General features: G+C 37.0%; 1 protein-coding gene across 2 annotated transcripts in view; it reads right to left on the bottom strand.

Annotated features, from left to right (window-relative positions):
* The window catches only part of Dscam2 (Down syndrome cell adhesion molecule 2), a 558607-nt gene that overhangs the window by 124739 nt on the left and 412610 nt on the right, over positions 1-21258 (bottom strand). Inside the window, exon 10 of one of the 2 annotated variants that reach the window (XM_081742257.1) lies at positions 15637-15921. In XM_081742257.1, coding sequence (XP_081598383.1) covers positions 15637-15921 — 285 coding nt within the window. Of the gene's footprint in view, positions 1-15089; positions 15375-15636; positions 15922-21258 lie in introns of both variants that reach the window. The other variant, XM_081742256.1, reaches the window with a different exon arrangement.

The raw sequence follows: 21258 nt of genomic DNA, 5'->3' as shown, positions 1-21258 counted from the left end.
ACTTTTAAGGGCTTCAAACTTTGGGATGGGTTTTATTTATATATGTAAAATAAGAAAGTTTCCTCTTCTGGGGGGGGCGATCGCCCCCCCCTGAATTCGCCCCTGATGGAGAGGAGGACGTGGGCCATCGGTCAGAGTTGATGTCGATGGATTTTGGTGGGTCGGAGTTGGTCACAATGGTTCAGAGTGGTTCATAGTTGGTGGTGGGTCAGAGTGGATCACGATGGTTGATGGATCAGAGTGGGCCAATGGGGCATTTGGGTGGTGGGTGATAGTGGGTCATGATGGGTCGTGGATCAAATTTTCATTGACCCACACCATCTCTGGTTAAAATTGTACTAAAGATAAGAGGCACCGAAGATGCATGTCGGCTATTATGCTCAAATTTTGCGCATGGATAGTACTCCACCAGAAAGCAATAAATCTGAAACGGTTCACGGTATGACCTCCTAGAATTCGAGATGTAGGGGTTTGTCTGATTGGCTAAATTAAGGCGTCAATGATTTATCCTTCAACAACCAAGCTTTTTATGATCGTTTCCGTGAGGAAGTCAGAAGAACACGTGCCTAGTAATCGTAATATTGATAGTTTGCGTCCACCCCGGGTATTTGTTTTGTGTGTTTTTTTTTTTTGATTCACCTAAATATAAACAAATCACACATATAGGCATTTTGACATATTTTGGGAGAGTAATTTTGTGGTTCGTTGGCGTTTCATCGCGTCTCTGCTGCTGGTAGTAAAGTTTTCAAAATGGAACTTGGGCCACCACGGATCGTCGCTGCGGGGCCACCAATTTCTGGCGAGAGGTCAATAGTTGATCATCTGTAGTCCACCGACGCTTACAGCTTAGAGTAATGAACGATGTCTTTGCCTTGTAAAGTTCATGACTACCGACTTCGGCAGTCAACTAGCTTTTAGTATTCCTTTACTAACCATCTATTGTTCATGTTTGTACACGGTGTTGTCATAATAATAATAATAATAATAATAATAATAATAATAATAATAATAATAATAATAATAATAATAATAATAATAATAATAATAATTATTATTATTATTATTATTATTATTATTATTATTATTATTATTATTATTATTATTTATAGTAATAGTAGTATAATTGATGATAGAATAATTATTGTCTATGTATTGTCTAGGTAGGACTACACACAGGATTTGGCTCGTTTTGGTTCGACTTGACTCTAATCCGAGTCGAGTTGGAAGACATTTTTCGCGCCGAGTCCAAGAGTAGACCTCAAAGATGTCTGTTTCGAGTCGAGTCTAGTTTCAAAGAAAAATCGTTCGTGCCCATCCCTACTAATGAGAGCTTAATCGGAGTTAAGCGAAATTGAAAGTCTCACTATTTATCTAAGCGACCCCGAAAACTATGAATCTAATATCGATCATTTTCTAGCAATCTTTTATATGTATCCCCCTCCCATTCACCATAGGTAACCCGACAGCACTCTTTTTGAAACCATAAGAAATGTGGTTAAAATTACTCTAGGCCAGTGGTTCTCAATCTAATTCCTATCACGATCCCCTTTTATCACACGCTCTTGCCAACGACCCTTTTATAATATGTTTTATAATAAGCTAGTGTGGGATTTTTAACATACCTATTTCTATAATAGTAGAATCCATTTTTTTGTTTATAGTGAACAGTGCCATGGGAAATCAGCGCCCGGGGCGAGAGTATAGTACGATGTCACCGTATATATGAGTGACGTCGACAGACTAGCTACGAAGCGCCACCATGGTTGGCACGAAGCTCAATAACATTTTCAAAATAAACCCTACCTTTCCTTAATTTTGAGCACATTTTATTACGTTTTTCCTTCTATTTTACACATGTGCACATGCACTTTCCTAACATGAGTAACACACTTCCTCCGAAATTTGTGGCCCCTTTTTTCGGCGCCCGGCACTGACAGTGGATACAGTAACTGTAATATCTATATTCCCAACGACGAAGGTGCTGGTTCAAGATGGATGTTAAACTCCTTCATTGAAGAGGCCATTAACGTATCCGATCTAAGCCCACAACTTCTTGACCAAATAATAGAATGATCATGCGACAAGTCTTTGCAACTGTTTTTTTGTAACGAAGACTTGGACAAGTTCTGCCTGATGAGGAGAGAAGAATATCCTGGTCTGGGCATTGCTGCTTTAAAAGTAATAATTCCATTTGCTATATCGTACTTGTGCGAAAGTGTTTTTTTTTATGGTAAACATTAAAACAAAGATAAGAAATCGCTTATCAGTTGAAAATGGCTTGATAATGTTCGTCATGAAGATTGAACCGGACATTGCTGCACTAGTGAAATTACACCAATCTTAGGTGTTTCATTAGGTTTTAATTTTAATTGTATTTCAATGTGCAGATTTTGTTGCATGTGTATTTTTCTAGTATTTCTATATACAGTTCTTATTAGTTTTATATCATACCTCTTTGATTTAAATTCATTTTTAAACAACTCTACTAACTAACTAACTCTATGGCCTATGGAACCCGGAGGTTTAATGCCGCGTTCACAAAAGCTCTACACTGACTTCTATCCTTAGCTAATTGGATCCAGTTTCTACTTTGTATTCTTATCTCAGCGAGATCCATCTTAATATTGTCCTCCCATCTGCGCCTAGGTCTTCCTAATGGTCGTTTTCCGATTGATCTTCCAGTCAAGATTTTGAAAGCATTTCTACTTGCTTCCATTCTAGCTACATGACCTGCCCACCTAAGCCTTCTAGACTTGACGACCCTAACAATGTTGAGTAAACCGTATAAATTATGTAGTTCCTCGTTATGAAGTTTCCGTTCCCCATTCCCGTTCCTCTTGGGTCCGAATATTCGTCTAAGGATCTTGTTCTCAAATACTTTCAGTCTATGTTCTTCCCTCAGATTAAGCGACCATGTTTCGCAACCATACAGAACAACAGGCATGATTATCGTTTTGTATATTTTAAGCTTCAAATTTCTCGACAGAATTCGCGACGACAAGATACTTTGAACCGAATAGTAACACGAATTCTACACCCTTTGATAATGTTCAGTATATCAGAACAAAATTAAAAGTAATATTTAAAAATAATTTCTGGTATTAGATTCTAACTATATTTATATCTTCCGCCTATCTTCGCGATCCCCTAGGGGCCGCGACTTCCAGGTTGAGAAACCCTGCTCTAGGCATACATGAGTTATGTTGGAACATACATACATACACTTTTATGTGTATAAATGCAGATAAGAAAGAGTTGAGAGAAAGCGATTAAGGAATTACCGCTCTCAATCTCTTCACTTTACTTTTGCGATTCGCGAATTTCTTACGTGACAGTTTGGGGCTAGCTAGTTTTTTTTGTCTTGGACCACGATCCGATTTTCGATATGCTCTACCTAAATGCTGTAATGCGAATATTGAGAAGTTATCTGCGATGAAAGTAGCTGCAAATAAATACATTACATAACTTATTTATTGCTATTACACGATTTTTTAAATTTGTATTCAATATTCACACATAACACACCGACGTTCTGTCAATACCTCAGATGTTATATTTTAAAGATAAGAATTACTTATGTCGTGAAATGATATGAATATATATATTCAACTGATATATACAACTGATGATATGAATATATATATTCAACTGATATATACAACTGATGAATTGTAATGTAACTATTTTACATAATTTTCATGCATTGAGGAAAGTAGAATATCATAAAAGAATTTCACCTGAACGGGTATCGAACTCACGATTTTAACGCTCGGTGGTGTACCACTGAGCTAACATGACCGCTTTTCGGAAGTTGCTTCTGAAATATAACTGAGCTCATACGTAAATGCTCTTTTCCGTATGGAAATCACAATGACGAAACGAGAGTGGGAATACATAGTCTCGAAATATTGTATCATTAAGTATTTCAATGTTACTTTTTTCTACACTTAATACCATTTCAACATGTCTTATTATATTTAACAGAAGGAAAAACATATCTGTACATCGTTTCCCGATTACTAAGGTTGGCTTTGGAGGTTCGAACCAGCAGCTTTAGTTTACTGTTTTCCGAAGATACCCGAAGTTGGACTTCGAAAGAGTTTGTCTCAAAACAGCTATTATCATATCGCTCAATCTGTTTGGTATATGGTATATGTTTTTATACGTGTAAAGTCAGTATAACAATTCATTCTTTAAACAGCTTTTCGTATGTATTAATATTCCTTTATAAAAACTGTTTTTTATATCATTATTACGGCGCACCATTTTCAGATTTCTTTCGCGAGTCGTTGACCAAGTCGTTCCCCACTAGCGTTGCCAGACTCACAGCTCGGAATTATTCCAAAACCTGATCGAACTTATGCTAGATTCGGTCAAATTATGCTAGATCCTCATAATTACTAATTCAGGAGTTTTAAAAAAAAACGAAGTTGAGATACGATAACGTAACTTAAAATACACAGAGAGCAAGACTGCATGGATAGAACTCAATACTTCACGCACCAAAATTTTAACTCAGCTAAATTAATGCAGTCGTTGCCAGACTCAATGGCGTATATATCGTATAAATGAATGCAAAGTTTTTGTTTGCATATTTTGAAAGAAAATTACTTCGCAGCATAAGCGGAGTTGGGAATCGTCTGCTGGGGGGGGGGCAGATTTTTGGTCGGTCTCGGAGCTGTCATTTCAGGAATAAATATGATCATGAAGTCAGAAATAAAGATAGTGAAGTTGTCAAAAAGTTGGGGGGAGAATGGCCCCCATAGCTCCGCCCATGCCTCGGAGTTAAAGGATTAGAAAACCCTGGGTGGAGCCACAAAATAGCCCAAAGACGTTTCGAACTTACTTCGGAAAATAAGACTGCCTGTATGGTTTACCGACTGTATGAATCAATGGAAGAGGATACATTTCTGCCGTTCTTTTTCTTACCACGACCAACTTCTTTCTCATCTCCAGGTTTTACGGCTTTTTGATAAACTTGCTGAAATTGTGCTAGATTTGGGCAGGATGCTAAAAGCAAGATGCTAGATGCTAGAGAAATGCAAATTATGCTAGATCTAGCATCATTATGCTAGATCTGGCAACGCTGTTCCCCACAATAGGCGTGTCGTGCAAGTAACCAATCACACGTTAGGTACTAGCTTTTACCTATTGCTTCCTTCTCACAGCTCAGAACATTGGTAACTATGGATAGACGTACAGCAGTAATTACTTTATGGGAGTTGGAAGGTTATTCTGCAACTGCAGCTAGCAGGCGAGTAGGTGTCCCGGCCTCTACAGGAAGGCTATGGATTCGGAAATATGGCGCTACAGGTCAGACTGATAATTTACGATCTCCTGGTCGTCCGCATGTGTCAACCGAAGCCCAAGATGCGAGATTAGTAAACGAAGCCCGGTTAGAACCACTAAGGACGTCTAGACAGCTAAGGGAAGTTTCTCTCTTTCCTGGTAGTAAGCATACAGCTCTGCGAAGACTTCGTCATGCTGGGTTACGTGGCCGTGTTGCTGCCGTGAAGGAAAAACTCTCAGACGACCACAAAATTTACCGTCTCGCGTTTGCACAGGCGAATGTGGGTCTCAATTGGGAAAACGTAGTTTTCTCAGATGAATCCATATTCACAACATCAAAGGAGGGACGCCGTTTTGTGTATCGTCCGAGAGGCACCCGATATGACCATGGATATGTGGCTGCTTGCAATCGCAGTGGCCATGTATCTATTTTATGTTGGGGTTGGATTTCCAGTCGCGGAGCAGGACAGCTTCATAGAATTGAAGGACATATGGACAATGCTCAGTACTTAGACATTATCAGTAATATCATGGTGCTATCTGTACGGGTATTTCAGCCTGATGGTGTAATTCAGTTCCAGCAATACCAGTCGCCAATACATACTTCCCGTGTGATTCAGGAATGGTTCGCAGGGCACCCTGAGATTGATTTAATCGACTGGCCGCTCGTGGAGCAGACCTCAATCTCATGGAAAATATGTGGGCAGAAGTGAAGCGTACTCTAAGGGAAAGTTGGCCTGAGGCAGATCCACCAAGAACTCAGGATGACCTGTGGCATCTTGTTTCCGAAGCATGGCTGGAGGTAGGGGAAGGAGATAGATTTGTCACCCATGTAATAGATTCCATGCCCAGAAGAATGGAGCGTGTAATAAATTCAGAAGGGTCTTGGACACAATATTAATGTCCCCGCCTTAACTCCCGAAAACAGCCCTTTTCAGGGCTACCTAAACGCTTCTGAAAATATTTCTAGAAGTAAACCACTCCTTGTATCCGATTTCTGTGCAATCCTACTAACAAAAGAATGATAATTAGCTGTAGGCTTTGAACTCAAGACCTCTTTATTGGCAAGTCAGTACTCTACCAGTGAGCTAACATGAACACGCAAACCTAACCTGAAGAAACACGACTTTCAATTTCTGGTATTCGATGACAATGATGCTCATATACTTGGCAAATGTTGTATTCAACTTGGGATATTCCGCAACACACACACACACACACATAAACAAAGCGAAAGAGAGAGAGAGAGAGAGATGAATATACAAAAGCATATTCAACGTATTGGAATGAGACACTAAGTAACGACATTCCGTTCTAAAGAGAATTTGTGTTTCTTCCCGTGACGTTAAGGGGATCGGGAAAAGTTATGTGTCTTGAAGCAGGATACGACTTTGGATACTCTGTTTATACACTTTCTATATCCGTAGGAATATATTGTATTTCACGAATGTAAATGACATGCTGTAATGAGAATATTGAGAAGTTACATCTGTATGACAAATAGATGCAAATAAATACACTACATAACTTATTTATTGCTATTAAATGATTTTCCTAACTTGTATTTACATCCTCATATATAATACCGACCTACTGTGAAAATTATCTCAGATGTTATATTTTAAACATAATAATTACTATGTTCTGCAATGATTATGTTATATATACACAACTTATGTATTCTAATGTAATTATTTTATATAATTTTTCATGCATTGCGGAAAATATAATTTAAAAAAAAGGATTAACCTAGACGGGATTCGAACTCTTAACCTTATGATTTGAAATCCGACAGCTTACCAATGAGCTAACACAATGACTTCCAGAACTATGCTTCTAGCGATGTATAACGGATCTCAAGATAATTATGACATTCATATCCATTACAAACGCTGTTTCTATTCTACTTTGACTTTTATTTTAGTACTCAGGCGATAATTATATTCTATTTCTTAACTTTGAGCATTCTTTTACATATGGAAAGATTCTTTAACGTATTTAAATGTTCCATTACGTATGGAGAATTAAATGACAAACAAGCATGTGCTGACATTAAAAAAAAAAATTTCGAAATATTGTATCATTAAGTATTTCAATCAATGTTGCTTTTTTAAACACTTGGTAACAAGTCCTATTATATTGAAAAGAAGAAAAACACATCTGCAAACTTTTTCCCGATTGCAAAGGCTGGCTTGGAGGTTCGAACCTGGCTTACTTTTTCCCGAAGATACCCGAAGCTGGACTTAGAAATTTTTTGCCTCAAAACACCAATAAAGAATGCGCTCAACCTTTTTGAGACAAGGTGTACTTACATTTGTACAGTTTAAAAAAATCGTGACCCAAAAGCTAAATTTTGTGACTCTTTCGTGATTTCCATGACCGTTTTCTGATTTCGTGACTTTTTCGTGACATTCGTGACTTTCGTGACCGATAGACACCCTGAATATCATTTATTGATTCGATAATGATTGCGTCATTAGTTATTGACTCAATAACAATGTGTTATTAGCTATTGATTCTGCGTTAGTAACTATTGATTCAAAATTAATTCATTTTAAATTCGTTTTGGCAATGGTCTTCGAACATTCTCAAATGGTTTATGATAAATTTCAACTCCAGGTTTAATGATTACCAGTACAGCTCTGTCATTTCATCAATGAATTTCACAAAAAAATGTAAAAATTAATTAATTTTAATTTTAATTTTATTATTACCAAATATAGAAAGGAAAAACAAATATGGCGTCCTCAAGAAAGTACAGGTCACAAAGAGGAGAAACAGATACAGTTCCACAGAGGTAGAAAATGGAAACCAATTGTTTATAGAAACAAAGAATATAGACAAAAGGTCAAAGCATGCAAGCAACAGTTGTTAATATAAAAAAACAAAGACTTGTACAACACGAACAAGAAAAACAACACACAAACAACAACGAACACAAAACTACAACAGAAATCACTACACAAACAACTAAAGGAACTAGAGTGCATTTAAAATTACCTTTGTTTAAACAAACCTTTGATTTTTTATTACTTATAATAAGGCTCCAATCACCAACAGGGAAGAAGGATGAATGGTTGTTTTACAATATACCAAGTGCCAAAGCAACACAAAGAGAATGAAAATAAACTAAGAATAATAACATGTAATAGCTAATACAAAATGATTCTAATTTAAGACATTTCCGAATTTTGTTTGTCAGAAATTAATCCTGGGCATAAAATATATTTTTATATAGTAACATCTTGGTTAACTTACACCCTTGTTTCAAAGTTTTTAATTTATTTTATTGTGCATGGGAACAAGAAGTAATAAAGAAGTTGTATATTAGCCTTGTCTTTAAATAAACAATTTACCAAGCGTGCTACGGCCCGCTCAGAAGCACTCGTTGTTTCAGAAAGTGTATTCCGGGGCACACGTAGTATTCCGTGGGGGCACTGCTGCTACTATTTTATTTATTATTATATTATAGACGTATTATTTTGGTCTCGTCCGGGGGGTACTCTCAGAGCTCCTGGGGGAGCAGTGCCCCCAAAAAACATTTCTGGAAGAAACACTGCCTGCGAGAGTAATGCTCCTGGAAGTACGTTTTTTCGCGCGCTACTCTAGCCAGTTGTTTTAAGTTGGTCACAAACTTTATATCGTGGGGGGTCAAGGTGGAGCAAAACGAACCCTGCGGGGCTTCTAACCTGTTCCTGGGGCCGCGGTGGCTCAGTGGTAGAGCGTTCACCTCTGGTGCATAGGGTCACGGGTTCAAACCCTGCTCCCGCCAAGTGAACTTTGTGGTGGACGAACTTTGTGGTGTGCATTGGTTTCCTCGGGGTTCTCCCAATTTCTTCATTTCATTCACTTCTCATAATCACCGTCTCCTTTGGCATAACCGTGGGACGTAAACCTCACAGATTTCATTTCATTTTTTCTAACCCGTTCCTCCTCCTCCTCCTCCTCCTACTACTACTACTACTACTACTTCTTTCCTTCCTCCTTCTACTACTACTACTATATATCTGTACAAAACTAAGTAAATCACTTTTTTGAGTATTATTTTCATCTTATTTCAATAAAAAAATGTTATGAATTTTTTTTAAAAAAATAAATAGAATTTCCTTTTGACAGGGTTGGAACCCGTAGCAGAAGTGATTTACGTTACTAGCAGAAAGCGCTAGCACGCTCGTCTATGAGGGCCGACAGCAGCAAGCGTTTGATTTCTGGTATATGAGTGCTACGTGGCAAGAAATGGATAACGCCAACCAATCAGAACCGTGTATTTGGTTTTTACTTCCGGGAGCATTACTCTCCTGAGCTAGTCCTAGCTTGCTCGTGCCTAGACGCTATCAAAGCAGTGTTTGTAGTAGTGATGCTAGGTCCTCCCTAAGTTAAAATTTCCCTCAGGAATGTTGAAAAATTCCCTTTTTAAGATAAAATTTCCCTAATAAATTTCGTTAGGGAAATGCTGGATTAACTCATATTTCCATGTTGGAAATCAAACTATTGGCCATATGCATAAAATACATTGAATCGGGGACTAACCATTGAATCATCATCATCATCATCATAGGTATTCTGAGATTATTGGCAGGCCACTTACTGCAATTGAGAAGCTGCCATGCTCTACAGTTTTCCGCTAACCTCTTCGTCTTCACGTACGATTTTTCTGTTTTGATATCGTCCATTAATTATAGTCACCTTCGCCCTCTCCCTCTTTTTCTTTTTCTAAAACGTCCCTCATGATACAGTTTATTTTTATCAAATGTCCCAACCAGTTTCTCTTCCTCTTCGTAATAATATCTAACATTGTTATTTTTTCTCCTACTAATTATTTCTAACACCATCTCATTCGTTTTCCGCTCAATCCAGCTAATTCACTCCATTTTTCTCCACACCCACATTTCGAAAGCTTCCAGTCACTTCTCATAATTTTTGTGTAATGTCCATGTTTCTAACCCATACAGTACAATACTCCACACGAAGCATTTCCTGAGTCTTTTTCTCAACTCTTTACTCAAGGTCACACAAAATAGTTTCCTCTTCCTCCTAAAGGCTTCTTTCACCATTCCTATCCTTGCTTTTGTTTCACCTTCACATTTCATATCATTACTAACAATACTACCCAAGTATCGTAGTCACCTGTTCTATTTTCTCCTCTCCTACTTCTATATTTGACATCGATCCCTTCGTTCCAATCACCATCGCTTTAGTCTTTCTAACATTTATTTTCATCCCATATTCTTCACAGCCCTCCCTCAAGTTTTCTAACATCCTATTGCTTTTGGGGGCGATCGCCCCCCCAGAAAAAGAAACTTTCTTATTTTATATATATATATATATATATATATATATATATATATATATATATATATATATATATATATATATATATATATATAACCCATCCCAAAGTTTGAAGCCCTTAAAAGTAGCAGTATGACATCCCACCGCCCCCCCCATCAGAAGTCGGTCCTGGATCCGCCCCTGCGCCATATCATCTGCAAACCGTATAAACTTAATGATTCTACGTCCTACTAAAATGTGCAATATATATATTTGAAGTTAAAGTAATTGCATTTTTCATGACCGGAAACAAACTGAATCAATTTTATTTTTTTTAAAAAATCATTTTAATATTAGAGTTGGATCAAAAATATAGCATAACCATTGGCATCTAAGTAATTAACACAAAAATGCTTCAGCAAATAATACAAAATTACTGGAATGAAGATTGTTTTATGCAATTAAAAACAACGTCTTTTTATATGGAAAACTCTATGCACGTAATTTGGTATTTCTTTTATAACGTACGGTAGCAATAGATTCAGCTGTTGGGTGTTCCTTCATATAGTGTAATATCCAGAGTATCGCATGTAATTTGTTGGAGAACTGTCTCCATGTTTACGGTTGAATTCCTTTGTAATTAATAGCAAATTGCTCAAATACGCTTATGTTTATTGCGCTGAGTAAGCACATCTCACTGCAAAGTCTCTCAACATATTCATTAGCCGGTGAACACCGAATGATATAGCAAGCGTGTCGATTCGCTCATTAAAATGTTTTGCAGCGATGAAGGTTTTGCAAAATATACATGAAAGTGCTTTCGCAAGTCTAATCTTGGGTTAATGTAGTGAACTTTATTACTATATTTTGCTCAAATAATGTGTGAATTTGTGAAATTAAATAACCAGACATATCGGAAAACAGGTATTGTATTTGAAGCGAGCGAATGTGAGCTCCTATTATTCAATACTGTCTATCTGAAATCTGAATGTTTGGTTCCTGAAGTTAGGCTTTTGCCAACATACTTGAACATATTAGGTAATTCCAATTAGCTAGTAGGGTAGATTAAGGTAGTCAAGCTCTCATGTGGTTAAAAAAAATATGGAGGACTGAAAATTAAAATAATTAATATACATACACATTTATTTAAATTTGTGTCCATTGTTTTACTCTGACAAATCCGTTTCCATCTACTTTCCGATTGCGCTATTCTTTCATAATATTTCACTATCAGCTATCGTCCACTTTTACTATCCCGCAGGACATTATCATATGGCACTACAGATTTAATTTCGTTCCTTCTCACTTTTAGTACATACCTTGTCATCTCCAGTGAATTTTGTTCCTTGTTTTCAAGATTTGATAGGCCATCTTTCATCATCATCCATCATTTCATCAACTTTATATTGGATATACAGTATATTATGATACAATATATATCCTATCTTGCCATATCGGGGTGGTACCTAACTTATAGGTCCCAGGCCGCTTCCTTCCTTCCCCAATCCTTTCTTCCTTCCCTTTCCCCGGATTGTGTGCTCGCCGAGGGACGTCACCCCTCAAACGTGAAGGGCTAAATGGCCTTAGATGCTGAAAGCACATACATCTAAATCCTAACCTAACCTAACCTATCCTATCTTGCCAAAAGTTACCTCACACAAGGCACTGTTGGTTTGAAAGGCACCACACGTATAACTAATAGAACATCGGGTCTCTTTTTGGTTGGATTATGGCGTTTATCCTTCGGGGTAGGCAAGCCACTAAGTTCTGGTACACTATTGACGGAATTGTGCACCATTCCTCATGTAGTACGATGAACAGTGCACGTTTGGTTGTTAATCGAGTGGATCTGGCACTCAACCGATGCTCCAATTCATGTCCAAGATTTTCTATAGGATTCAGGTCGGAGCTTTGCGCCGGCCAGGAAAGCACTTCCGCCTGATTATTGTCAAACCACAACTTAATGGCGCATGCTGTATGAACAGGAGCATTATTGCGTTGATACAGAAAGGTGTCTGTCCCCAATTGTTTCCACAGTGTCGACATCATGCTACTGTCTAAAATGTCTTCGTACACACCAGAAGTCATACACCCGTCAATTGAAACTAACAGACCCAACTCAAACAAGGAGAAACGGCCTCAAACCATGACAGTACCACAACCAAATTTTACGGTGGACACAATACACACTGGTAAATACTGTTACGGTGTTCTTACGGTCAAATTACGGTGTTCTTTGTATCATTACAAACGCCTCCGCGCATTGCTGCGTGTGATTAGAGGCTTCCTGGCGGTAACGCGATCATGAAAACCAAGTACTATCACCTCTAGGCGCACTGGCCTTAGTACTTGAGCTGAGTGCAAGTCCTCTGCAACCTCTGACAAAGATGTTTGCCGGTTGTTTCGCATAATACGCTTCAGGGTTTTCCGGTCTCGATCACTTAGTTTTTTGAGCCTACCAGAGCGAGACATCGATTCAGTAGTTTCATGGCGTTTGCACTTGACTATGACATCACTAACTATGTACCGGGACATGTTTAGCTGTTGAGAAATTTCTCTGATCGCATGTCCAAATTTATGAGCACCTGTAATCATGCCCTTTCGAATGCATTCAACTCATTCCGTTGACGCATCGTAAGAGAAGGCACGCGTTTGATGCTCCAACATTTCTGCCTTCACTTATATAGCGTCAGTGATGTGATACGTCATACTGGAATCGTTTACTTGATGTCAAGCTGTGTCCGGTGACTTTTAGCAACATGGTGTAACTATAATAACGTTACTTATTAATATGGGTGACTTACACCTAGTTTTGCATCTCAGGATTTAAGATCCAATTGAGGTTATGAAAGAAAAAAGATCCGATCGGTTGTATGCATGATGAAATTGGCTATATACAGAATTGATAAGGAGCTGATAATAGGCAGACGCGCCCACAGGCGGGTTTAAGGGTACAGGTTGCGCCTGTGCGAATATTTGGGGGGAATAATTCTTCATTGAAAATGATACAATCAAACTGGAGAATGGTAAATTTTGGGGGGGAGGTCAGAATGATAAATTTGAGTAAAGAATGGTAAATTTGGGGACACAGAATAATGGATTTGGGGAGAGGAAGATAAATTTGGGGACAGAATGGTAAATTTGGGAGCGGAGAGTGAGAAATGTGGGAAGAGAAAGGTAAATTTGGGGACAGAGTGGTACATTTGAGGAGAGAATATCAAATTAGGGGGAAGAATGGTAAATTTGGGTTTGGGAGCGGATTTGTAACTTTGAGAAAAATGGGAAGTTTGGGAAAAGAATGGCAAATTTTGGAGGTTGCCCAAGTCCTTTAAAAGATGGGCATTCGGGAAAAGAGGTACAAAATACATAAGAGCAAGGAGTACTTATCGGTAATGTAACATTTAGGTTAAAAAGATTAAGCAATTGATGAGAAATGCTGATGTACAGGATGTAACGGAATAAGGGAAATACAAATCGAATATATTTTATTAAAATGTGTAATAATGCTACTTTAGAAATAAACATTATTACATATCTTAACTGCGTGGTATTGGTCTGGTATAGTCTATAACAGTTACACAGGTCAATCTAGAATAATTATCTTGTGAACTGTCATACTTGGCAATATTGCCAGTTACTTATATTTGTATACATCTTCTATCAAGCAATTACTCTTCCTTTCCAAACCAACTTTTTTTTTTAAAGAGTAAAACACTAAGTTTCCCCATTCTTCTCCATATTCAGATTTCGAAAGTTTCAAGTAATTTTCAATTGTCGTTTCTTAGCGGTCATGTTTCTTCTAGTACAATGTAATATCACACACGAAACATTTGACAAATCTTGTTCTTAATTATTTATTTGAGGACTCATAAGGACTTCGACAAAATGCAAGAGCTTTGAACTTACAATTATTACACTTTAATTCAAGGACAATTTATAATTCTAAGTGAGTTTTTGTAATATGTAGATCAACTGGAAATAATAATCCGGTGCCAATATGACTACTTAGTACAATTACATTGATTTAATTCACAACTTAATACAGGCTGATTCGGACTCATGTTTGTTTTATAATTACTTAGGCACTATTTAATACCTATTTTATACACTTTACAATTTAAAAGACTTTTTAAACAAACTTAGTGTTGTGGTTGACTTCTACTTATAACCCATATTTCTTTTTCAAGACCCATACAATAATATAATAATGTTCTTCATTATAGAATAAGTGTAGACAATGTTGCAATCTATTAAAAAATATGCTTACTTGTTTTAAACCACTTTGAAAGAAATCTAATATATATAATTCGGAAATGTCTTAATAACAAATACAATTCTAATATAAACTTTTTTTTTTTAAAAAAAATAAAATTTGGTAACAAAATTAATACACGAGAGGTTTACAAATTACAGTTTCTTTTAAGACCAGCACGTTAGGAATTTTTGACAAAGAAAAACCTAAAATAAGGAAAAAAATAAACAGGTAAAATTACAAATGAAAGTTATGTATCACTCGTAAACTACTTTACCTTGTACCTGGAGTTTGGCTGTGTACCTCACCTCAGCCGCTGCGTTGGAGGCTATACATGTGTACTCGCCCGAGTGTGAGGCTACTAGTCTAGCAACATTCAGAATGCTAGAATAAGGATCAAAATCGGAGATTTCCACTCCAAGATTGGACTCAATCTTTCTGCCGTCTTTGAGCCAAGTTATACTAATGGGTAGATCTCCCTGACTCACACCACAGACGGTGCGTGTTCGCATCCCTTCTGAAAGCCCTTCTCGGAAGGAAAAAGGCTCAACTTTAGGAGGAACTGGAAGAGTCAAGAATATATGTCAGAAAATAAAAAAGAGAGAGAAAATAATTTGATTTTTTTTTGTTCCACAAGAAAAGGGGAGTAGATTGTAATGTGCTGCTGGCGACAGAAAGCCTTAAAGAAAGGGATTCGGGCTAACAAAATAGAAAAGAATAGACAGAACAGGTAAATAAAACAAAGCCATACATTAAAACAAGCTTCGAAGATTTAAAAAAAATAATATATATAGCAGCAGTGAAGACACCCAATAAGACATTACCGTTAACCATTAACTGTTGCGTGTGTGTTACTGTAGCGGCGGCATTTTTGGCCACACAAGAATAATTGCCGTTATGTTCTGGTGTTAAACTCTCGATCAACAGAACTCTATTATATGGATTCATTTGAGTCACTGATATTCCTGGTCCAGACACCAATGGTTGCCCGTCTTTGAACCACTTTATTGACAATGGAGGGTCTCCTTTAGTCACAGTACATATAATAGTGGTTCTTTCACCCAAGTGGAGTCCCTGATCTACATGGAACGGACTTAGTTTTGGAGGTACTGAAAAAAATAGAAATAAACTTATGAATCATTTAAAAAAAAAAACATTTTTGCACGAGGAGCTAACAAAAAAATAATCGGACAACTTGTGGAAGCCTATTCTGGTGCATGGCTCTCATTGTAGAGATCGTAGTGTAGTAAAATTTGTGAAGCTATCCATATGCTTAACTCAAGCACATTTGAAAAAAGAATTGCGTAGATCAACTATGATATAATATTATTCCGTAAGCTGGTGGCTGTTATGTAAGTTGGATCAAATATTGCTAAGTTTCCACTGAAGTCGTAGAAGAAAGAGTTGTTTCATTTTGATTTGGGATATGAGTATTACTCTTGTTCAAATTTAGTTAATTTTTTAGGCCACTAATTTTTGTACCAAGTTCAATTTCTCATATGGTATTCGTTACACACTTCCACGTAAATATGCTATCTACGTAAATATGCATATGAAACCAACTTTATTTCTAAGGTTTCAGAGTTAAATTTACGTAATGACTTTGGCTAATTAACATGACATATTGCTTAAAATATGCATTTGGTCTCTGGGAAACATAAAACACATATTTAATGAACTTGTTCTCCATAATGTATCACAGTGTTCAAGAAGAATTACACACCAACATTTCCTTAAGAGGTTATCCGAGACCATAAGAAAATGAAATACTTCTCGGACAATATTACCTTAACGTTGAACAGCAATCACTGTCTAACTTATAGTAGCTACATAGTAACCATACCACCCTAGTTCAGTATGATGTAAGTTGTAACAAACAATTGACGAGCAGGAGAAACAAGTAATGAAAGTTGTGTTGTAATGTAGTAATTAATCTTTAAAGACATTTGTTTCACATCCACCTTATTCAGTGAACTATCCCGAAAGAAAATTTTCATAATGATGGTTTTGGTTACTATTAACATTACTGTTTACAAGCTTTTAACATTATTGTTCGTTTGTTTACAATGGAAATGAATGTTTCGTTTTGGGGAGGCAGAAATCAATATGCATTTAAAATGATAATAGTGAATGTTATATGTTGTTGTTTCGGGACATGGTAATGATCCATAGTAGGTTGTCAAATCTTGCAGGAAGACCTACTAACCTCTCTTTTTTTTCTACACTACTGATTATTGATTGGATAATTCTGACTGGTTAACTGCCGAAGAAGATTGTAGTTTATTAAAATAATACTTCAGATAAGTTCAAATGGAACAACAAAAATATTCGATTATGTTCAATATTGGTCGAATAGTTAGAAAAAAAAAGAGAGAACGAAATTGACCACATCTAAATCTGTTAGTCATTTATCCTTTCTTGTTAAAATGTTCGTTTTCTTACAGAAAAAGAGGGAAAAATGATAAATGTAAGTTATGGTTTTAACGATACGAAAACTTCGATGCTTTTCTTTTTTAACCATCATAGCTTCACTGAATTAATTTTGATTTTTTTAGGAGTTGTAAAAATAAAAATAAAAATGATACTTAGACAAAACTTGTTATGGTATTCACAGTATATATATATATATATATATATATATATATATATATATATATATATATATATATATATATATATATATATATATAACAAACTTTACATTAAAAATATTCCTTTTATTTCATAATATCAATTAATATTTAACATTTATTGTTTTGTACTGAAAACATTAATGTGACACAAATATGAATACACAGTAGTTTTATCAAAGGCGCCAAGGCATGAAGAAACCTGTGAAATAGAAGAAACTGACAATTAATATGAAACTAATGCAACTTAAAATTAGATAAATTTCTGTACCGTAGAGCCGAGAAGAATGCAGAGCAGACACCAACAAATGGTTTGTGTTAGTGTATAGTACACGTCGGTCATGTATCCAGGGACAGCGAACATGTAGTTTTTCAGATGGCGCGATTTTATTTTAAGAAAATAAATAACTAAAGCATGGAGCAAACTTGGTGGCGTGTGATCTAAGCGAATAAAAAGAAGGCTGTGGCGCGACTTTCGTAAAAGGGTGTAGTTAAGCAGACGAACTACAGTGCTAGCTCCTTCGTGGTTAAGCGGTTAGCATAAGCGCCTTTGGAGTGGGAGACCCAGATTCGATTCCCAGCGGCAGCTCATGTGGTTCGAGTTCCACATTAATCAGTAGGTCCACGTCTCATATAGCCTCTCTGCTGATAGGGACGTTAAACTAAAAATTAACTCCACGAACTTCAGCGCGAGCAGATGAGTAGGTTGTAGATAAACTGACGTGAATGTGTACAAAGAACCATCTCATTTGCTAACATTGTTTAAAGGGAATTCGGAGCACAACCTTTAAATGCCATCAAGTTTGTTTTATTCTTCATAATAATTATAAAGGTATAAATGACGGTGTACGATAGGAGCTCCTGTAAGGCAAACATAACGCTCCATAAATGACGGTGTACGATAAGAACTCCTGTAAGGCAAACATAACGCTCCATTCGTTAAGTCTTTTGATATTCTTATAACTTACTTCTTGTTATATCCTTTTGTATCTAGTCATTTGTGATTAATGAGCGCATAATTGATGACATTTCTTGATTTAAATCATTGTTGGATGTTCTAAGTGCAGTTTTCTAAATAAACAGTGTTGCAAACGTAACAATAAACAAAATATTAGCTGAGTAAATAAATATGCATACTAAAAAATAATAAAATACATATCTAAATGGTGCAGACATGAACAGAAGAAAACTTTGGTACATAAGCAGTGTGTTCTGCTTTTATGAAATGAACATGATGATGTAAATTGAAAGCAGTGCATGCACGTCACAGTCAGAAACATAGAGTTAAGTACACGAATGCAGGTTAGTTCTTCTGTCTCGGGTCGACTCGAGACTTGATGGCAACAAGGGGAAAACCCAAACTTAATATTCAAGTCAGACATTGTGCTAAAATTGAAACAAAAGTGGAAGATGATCGGGTATATGATATATATCAAACATTTAGTGTCCTGCACCTGTAGGATATGTGGTTTCTAGATATAATGTAACAACGTTTAACACTGTATGCAAATATTTATCCGGGGCGTCAGGTTCAGCATCGGCTTGCAAAATATCTTGAAGTAATGGATGGGAGACTGGTAGGCGAGAGAGTATATATAGTATTTCAAACGAATTTCGACCAGATGATGAATAAGATGGGGAAAATCGATGTGTTTATCTGTCAGGAAGTTCGGATATGGCAATTCTATGCGATACGCAACTCGAATGGCATGTTGCTCCAGTATAGATAAGTGGTCGTAGAACTTTGTTGCAGTGCTGCACCAAGCAATGTGGCCAAAAGTTAAAATGGGCCTAGGGGACATTTTGTATGTATTAATTAAAAGAGGTGTGTGCAAACTCTAAGTAGTTTCGGTTAGATGCCATAGAAGATTGAGCTGCAGATTAACCGTTTGTGTAATTTTCTTTAGATGCGATTTTCAGCTTAATTTAAAATCAAAAACAACTCCGAGATATGTGGTCGTAGGTGTTGGTCGAAGTGGATGGTCTTGTAGAGTAACGATAAGGTTTCGCGGGTTACGATGAACCTTCGAGCGGCGTTTAGGGAGTAGGTCGTTTAAAGTTATTCGCCATGTGTTGCATCATTTCATCAAGTCAGTGAGAGTTGATAGCAAAGTTGTACTGATCTGTTGCATTGTCTTGACTAGAGCTAGAAAGGCCATATTATCAGCATATTGAAAGAGGTACACATTGTGCTTGGGTTGAAGTATATTGGAGGCGTACAGTACAAGAGTGGACTGAGAGCAGAACCCTATGGAACTCCGGAACTTCTTCGTAGCTAAGCGGGTAGCGTACGCGCCTTTGGCGTGGGAGACATGGCTTCCTTTCCCAGCGGGAACTCTGTGGTTCGGAGTCCACGTTAATCAGTAGGTCCTGTCTTATATAACCTCTCTGCTGAAAAAGACGTTAAACTCAAAATCAACTCAACTATGGAACTCCAGAATATGGAAAATAGGGTGTGAAAAAATAGAAGATCCTACGTAAAGATATGCGATTCGATTAGTTAAAAAGGTATATGTAAAATGTACATAACTGGATGGATCGGAAGGTTTATTTTCTGCAACTTTTGAATGAGCCCAAAATGCCAGACTTTGTTGAAAACTTCTTCGAGATTCATTAAGATGAGACAAGATGGAAGGGTCTTGGTAATCACATTAATTGAAAATTCGGGTCAAAAACCTGCTTGGTGCATGGGTAGTAAATTATGTTCTTGGATATGTAGACGAAGTCTCTGTACCAGGGTTGTTTTAACAGTTTACTAAAGATTGTTGTGAGTTAAATAACATGATAAGTTACATCATGTGCCAGTTTATGAGGCTTGAGAAACATGCAAATTTTGGAAATTTTCCAATCCAGAGGATAAAACCCGTTACGGAGAATAGAGTTTAGGCTGCAACATAGGCAGTTGTAGGCAGGTATGTGAAGAGAGCGAAGCCTCGTTTAGTACCTTACGTATAGGAAATACGTCCATCGCCTGGTGCAGTATTGCGTTTCTTATGAAGTGTAAGTTGAAGTTCATGAGAAATAATTGGTGATGTAAGAGGATCTTCGTAATCAAATCAGGGGAAAAAGTGGACCTGAAAAGGTAGAAAGACGCTTGATGTCATGCCGTCCTCCGTGTGTATTTTTCCTCATTGTATTTTTTTTAGAAAGTGGGGGCGCCATAGGTATTTTTGGAAGTGAAGGGACGACATCCACCCGCGTTCCCCCGCACTTTTAACCCTGTCATCAATGATGTGTGAAAGTGATGGATGTAGAGCGGAAATAGTAGCCAAGTCTATGTGGTCGTGAAAGTGAAGTGATATTGCAGGCGTGAAAGCTGACTGAAATTGTATGCAAAAGCGTTGGTTTTATGTAGGCCAGTAAAGAGAAGGACACCATTGTTCAACAAATGATATTAAATTTTAGTACTTCTGCTTGTGAGTGTGGAAATATTTCCAAAGGCGCTGATCCAGGTTCGACCTTTATATGCTATGAGATAATTATTGGGCGATGTCATTGCTGGTGATGACGAAGACATTTTTTTTTTGCCAACATTCTCACAAATGTTGGCATGATTCTTGTATTTAAGAAAGATATTGCAGAGACAAGTTAGGTTTAGAAGGATAAACGTTTTCCTCAGAGATGGTTTGTTGAGCATCAGTGTGGAAGATGTCTGTGATAGAATACACTTCATTTTCAAACGTTGGTGCATGAAGATTAAATACCATACTATACTTAAACTGTCAGAATTTGCGCCTATCTTTTTTTTAAAAGTTAGCTAGCTATGGTGTAGCTAGCACCCATTGCGAGGGCTACACCCTCTATTTGGGAAAGAGA

This window comes from Thermobia domestica, chromosome 16 (assembly GCF_964235325.1).
Source record: "Thermobia domestica chromosome 16, izTheDome1.hap1.1, whole genome shotgun sequence".
Taxonomy (NCBI): Eukaryota; Metazoa; Arthropoda; class Insecta; order Zygentoma; family Lepismatidae; genus Thermobia; species Thermobia domestica.
Note: the sequence above shows the minus strand (reverse complement) of the source record. Positions and strands in the feature narration are given on the sequence as shown.